We start from the raw sequence: 6000 nt of genomic DNA on the forward strand, positions 1-6000 counted from the left end.
AACGGGCGCACCCCGCCTGCTCGTGACGCTCTCTTAATGACGGGCTGTTTCCCCCGAAAAAACCTCGTGGTGGGTAATCCGAAAATCCCTTCCAACACCACGTAGCACTTTTTAAGCTAGAGTGGAGCGGCGAGCTTTCACAGCTGTCTCCGCGGCTTCGCTTTAACAGGTACCCGCGTGGTCTGCCCTCCCCCCCCCCCCCCCCCCCCTTCCCTTTCCCAGCACCGTCGCCGCTGGGACTGACGAGCGCCGAGCTCCTCGAATCCCAATGTCGAGAGACGACGCAGTGCAAAGGATGGCAGCGGGGAAAGGGCGCTGTCACGACTCGCGGCGGTCCTCGCTCCCTCACCCCATCCCGCCCCCCACCCCCGTGACACCCTCGATTTGCTGCCTTTATGCTCTCTCTCTCTATCTCTCTCTCTATTTCTCTCTCTCTCTCTCTCTCTCTCTCCCCTTCTCTGTCTCTCTCTCTCTCGCTCTGTCTGTCTCTCTCTCTCTCTCTCTCTCTCTCTCTCTCTCGCTGCCTGTCTCTCTCTCTCTCTCTCTCGCTCTGTCTGTCTCTCCCTCTCTCTCTCTCTCTCTCCCTCTCTCTGTCTTTCCCGGTTTATTTCTGTGAATCTCTAGCCCCTGTCTTCCTCTTCCTTAATTTCTGTGCATTTTCACCCATGTGGCGGTGAAGGGAGGTCAGTCGTGAGACGGAGGACGCATGTATAATTAAACCTCGCGGTATCAAGCTGTAAAAGGCAGAGGATTGAGCGGGTCCAATGTCAGCCTGCTGTTCCTTGATAATTCGGCCCACAGACATGGCTGCTCTCACATACCTCAAGGAGACGGGGGAAAATAAAATAACAGATAAAACCGCCGGAGAGCCGCCTGACCCATTTGAATTCACACCTCCCACTGCCATTTGGTTCACATTTTTTAATTAAGCCTGAGAAATATACGGAAAGGGTAGGAGAAGGAGAAAGTGACAGAGGAAGAGAGAGAGGGAGGGAGATGGATGGGCTTGAACCAAGGCGTTGCCATCTCGGTCTGACTTATCTTTGCCAGGCATGCTTGTGAGCACTTAACCTTGCAGATGACGCTCTCCTCCGTCACCGTATCTAGTTGTGACCTGCGCCTCCCTCCACCCGGCGTGCAGCACCTCCCCGCCTCTCCATCAGTCATGATATTCGTGTTTTTTTGGGGTTTTTTTCTGCGTGGCTAACATGTGCCGTAGTCGGGCTTGTGGAATTAAGCGTCTGCTGCAGCCCCAAGAGTGCGTTTTGTGTATGACAGCGGGAAAAAACTAGAAAACGTGTCACCCGTCCCCGTCGCCTGAAAAAGTAGCTGCTGGCGATACGCACAGACACACACACGCACGCACACACACACACACACACACACACAGTCACACACACACACACACGAGCATACCACCCATGCTCAGAGCAACAGCTCCTGTCACTGCTGTTGTGTACGTTTGCTTCAGCTATGTGATGAGCAGCCAACGCTGAACCCTGCAGAGGCTGCCTAATTGACTTGCCTAAAATATTAATGCATCACTTAACAGCGTTTATGTGTTCGTATGGTATTTGGGAAAAGACAGGTGCAAATCCCGCATGGCGGCGAATGTTTAATTGATACGGCCATATGACACGGGAGAGGATGGGAGGCGGGAGGAAAAGGGAAGTCAGAGCGGCGAGGGCGGTCACGAGCGGCTTCGCCCGTTCGCCCGCAGCCGCGGGAAACAAGGCCCGGGCTTCCGGTTCTTACGGGAGTAACGGGAGGAACGTCCGGGGCCCTAAGAAATGCGTACGCACGGATTAACGAGAAGAAAAAAAAGAAACGCGGGTACCGGTACAATGTTTGCGAGAGTTATCAGTGAACAGGATCAAATATTACGCTCAGCGGACCTGTGTTTTCCCGCCCCTTTGCCAAGGTGTTTGGGCGCTAGTCAAGGGAGGGGCGAGCGCAGCTGCCAGCTCCCACTCTTCCCCAGGTGAGGCCCAGCGATGGGCCGCGAGCTAGCTGCCAGGCTGCTATATTTATATGTTATATGTTAGCGGAGCAATAGGCTTGATGGGGCAGATGAAACGGGTAACTGAGTGGTACGGTATAACTTTGTTCCACTGTGTTCAAAAAGTTGACAAACTCACATTGAAAAGTGTATAAAGCTCTTGTGTCTTGGTCAGCGTTTCACATTTCAAGGGCAAGCACCGTATCAGAGAAATTTTCCGAAAGCATTTCGTGATTCAAACCGCCCCCCCCCCCGGATGCTCCGTGTCTCTCTTCATCACCCACCCTCCCCCTCCCAGGGAGCCACCCTCCCCCTGCCCGTGGGAAACAAAAAAAGGAGCATTCAAATGACCGAAATTAATGCTTCCACAAGATAAGCGAGCTTAATATAAAGCTGACAATCACGGAACTCACCCTGCCAACTAGGATTGGATCGGGTCCAGAGAATTCCTCCAGCACAAACATTTGATTCCAAACCCAGCCCCTCTTGGCGCGGCTCAGTAATCTTTGTCCTTCGCCAAGACCGTTTGCCATTGCCACGGACCCACCGGTTTGTACGCTTTCGGACTGGCCCGCGATGGGTGTCGCCAACGTGTGGGGGTGACAAGTAATCCACACCAGCAACAAGGAAGTCCACAGATCCATCAGCGCCTCCTCCCAGCGCTTCGACATCCCGAGGATCTTTGCTTTCTTCCTTTGCTCGCTCGCTCTCTGTGTCTTTTTTGTTCGGCCCGTCTTCTGCTTGTTTGTTTGCCGACGCGACTCTGGCCTCCCTCTCTTCAGATAAATGGCTCCTCCTCAGATGACAAGAAAGGGGTGACTTGTTTTCTCGTCGAGCATCAGCGCTTGCATTCACGGCGCGATAAAGGTCACTGGCAGGGCTCGGCGTGTCTCCATAGTGGCTGGTCGGGGGCGGCTAGGTGCTCAGCGCTGCGTCCGTTTGCTGCGTCTTCCGATGAGGGAGACCTACAAGGGAGCAACCGCAGTGAGTTAGTTCTTTTCCAGTCCTGTCAAGGTGCTGTCAAGTGGGCGAGGGGGCCGGGGCGAGGGGGAGATGAGAAAATAGCTGGAGATGGCGGCGATGTTTGAACAAACGCACGGAGAGATCCAGAACAGATGAAAAATAAATCCGAGATCAGTTGATTAACAAGCTAAAAATAGGATAAAGACAAAAAAATAAAAAAATACGCAACACAGAACATTTCATTTAAGGATGAAAGGACGAGATGTTACCTCGCTAAGACAAGGAGTCTGCCAGCAGGAGCAGTGACCCGGCATTTCATTTCTGTTTGCGTGTAACACTGCTACGGCTGGACGGCAAATGGTTCTGTCCATATTTTAAGGTTATTCAGCCGCAAGATCAGATTGCAGAGCCTGAATCTGTTGTTCTGGGGATTATCATGAAATGATTTTGAGCAGGGACATGTTGCTTGTGATTAATGTTTTCGTTTCACATTGTGGATGAAAAATGTAATGTATCCAACGTCTTATTTTGTAAGCCAGAACAAAAAACACCCCCAATACTGGAGGTACATTATACATGCAGCTCTGGGCACCAATTGCAGTTATAGGTTCTAAAATGGCAACTCTATGGTTGCGCTGTACAGTATTGATCTGAGTGATGGGTATTTAAATACAAAATGGATAATTATATCAATCATCAATCATATCATCAAATCATCACATAATCAATACACTATTGAATCCCAACTGCAGTATTCACTTTAGCATTATCTCTTTTGTTCCCAAAAGGTGAAATTACTTAAAATTATATTATTGTTATTTTTGTTTTTATTTTCATTTTTATTTTTATTTGAGATCATTATGAGTTAGCAGGGGAAAAGCTTAAATTTAATCTAGAAATTAGAATTTTCTTTTCGGATTGCACTCGTAGCCTTCCGCCCCATAAAAGGATTGCTCAGTGGTTACCTCAAGAAACACCAGGATCGGCAATGTTCACACAAAGTTAGAGGGAGCGCGCACACGCACGCACACACACGCACACACACATATGCACATGCACACGCACATACACACATAGACGCACACACACACACACACACACATACACACAAAAACAAACACACACACACACACACATACACACACACACACACACACAGGCAGGTGAAATGCAGTGACTTTGAGTGCTCCCTCCTCACACTGATCTCCATACCCATTAAATGGCATTAATCCTCCTACCCGCTGTGCATCGCAGGCTGTTTTAGTAACTTTTCCGTCCGTACGGTGTCGACGTATTCACACGCGGCGGTTCAGTTCCACCGGCCCTCAAAGACAACCCCAAGGACAATGATGTGCTCGCCATCCATTCAATCTCAAGGTGGCGGCCACAACACCCAACACTCAACAGCCATTGTGTCATGTGAAATCCTCGCAAACGCAAATAACACATGCATTTTTATTATCATTAAGCTCGTGAAAGGTAAATGAACAATTTGATGACAAAGATGAAGAAGAAAAATAAAAAAAAACAAATAAAGATTCAGCAATTGCCCCAGATTAGCCTTATTTTATTGATTTGGCCCAATGTGAGGAATTAATACAGCGCAAGGTTTTTCAACAGGGACGGAGGAGCTGCACTGTGGTTTCAGCACCACGGGGATGGACAGCTCCTCACCCCGCACGCACACGCACGCACACGCACGGGAAGAGGAGCTGTCCGCGGTGGAGGAAGCGAACGTGCGTGAAAAATACTAATTAGTCATTTTATGAAACCAAAAAACTGCAAACGTCAAAGGTTTTTTTGTTTTTTTTAGCCGTTTCTTGTCCGCCGTGGCATCACACCATGCAGCCTGCACCGCCAAATCAATCCGCCCTGTCTGAAGTTTTATCATTATTATTATTATTATTATTATTATTATTATTATTATTATTATTATTATTTTTATTTATTATTAGATTATTAACAATCGCCTCCCATTAATCAACCAAAGCTGGAAGAAAAATGATATATCATATATCATATGTTTACTATTTTTGGGGGGGGGTCGGTGAGTTATTTTTATTTGTAATTTTTTATTATGATTATTATTTTTTCATCCCTCAATAGGTGGTCCGATCCACTTGAACTGCCGATCACGGACGAGCTGCAGCGCGACGCCTAAGTTGAAGACCTTCCTGTGAAGTTGCTCATCTCGCCCCAGGATGAGGACACAGCCCCGGGATGACAAAGGGGAAGGAGTGAAGGACGTGTCCACCCCGTGGATGTCTGACCTCCGCCCGCCGAACCGCGCACTCCGCCCGGGTGCAAGCGCTCTGCCGGGCTCTACTTACTGTTCCGCCTCGCATCCTCCCCGCGGCACCGTCTCCGCCACCGCGCCGGCGAAACCCTGTAGAAGGTGTGGGAGGTGTAGAAGGTGTGGAAGGTGGAGGAAGGTGGAGGAAGGTGGAGGACGGGTGTAGGAGTCTCCCGCGCTGCGTGTCAAAGCCCCACGGAACAGCGGCGAGGAAACGGGCACCGAACGGCACCGCGCACACGGGAGAAGGAATCCTGTCTGAGTTGGAGCTCCGACAGGCTGGACGCAGACTGGAGGAGAGGGGGAGGAGAGAGAGAGAGAGAGAGAGAGAGAGAGAGAGAGGGGGAGAGGGGGAGGAGAGAGGGGGAGGAGAGAGAGAGAGAGAGAGGGGACGGGGGAGGGAGAGAGGGGGAGGAGAGAGGGAGGAGAGAGAGAGGACGGGGGAGGGAGAGAGGGGGAGGAGAGAGAGAGAGAGAGAGAGAGAGAGAGAGAGAGGGAGGGAGAGAGAGGGAGGAGAGAGAGAGAGGGAGAGAGAGAGAGAGAGAGAGAGAGAGAGGGGGAGGAGAGAGGGGGAGGAGAGAGGGAGAGAGAGAGAGAGGGGACGGGGGAGGGAGAGAGGGGGAGGAGAGAGGGAGGAGAGAGAGAGGACGGGGAGGGAGAGAGGGGAGGAGAGAGAGAGAGAGAGAGAGAGAGAGAGAGAGGACGGGGGAGGGATGAGAGGGGGAGGAGAGAGGGAGAGAGTGAG

At 50.7% G+C, this 6000-nt stretch overlaps 1 protein-coding gene across 1 annotated transcript in view; it reads right to left on the reverse strand.

The window, feature by feature from the left end:
- Positions 1-2670, reverse strand: part of cdh8 (cadherin 8) — a gene marked incomplete at both ends in the record, with an annotated part of 95242 nt that extends 92572 nt beyond the window's left edge. The window contains one exon of the mRNA XM_079997092.1: positions 2413-2670. Coding sequence (XP_079853218.1) covers positions 2413-2670 — 258 coding nt within the window. The remainder of the gene's footprint in view (positions 1-2412) is intronic.
- Positions 2671-6000: the final 3330 nt, after the last annotated feature.

This window comes from Zeus faber (assembly GCF_960531495.2).
Source record: "Zeus faber genome assembly, chromosome: 3".
Classification (NCBI taxonomy): domain Eukaryota; kingdom Metazoa; phylum Chordata; class Actinopteri; order Zeiformes; family Zeidae; genus Zeus; species Zeus faber.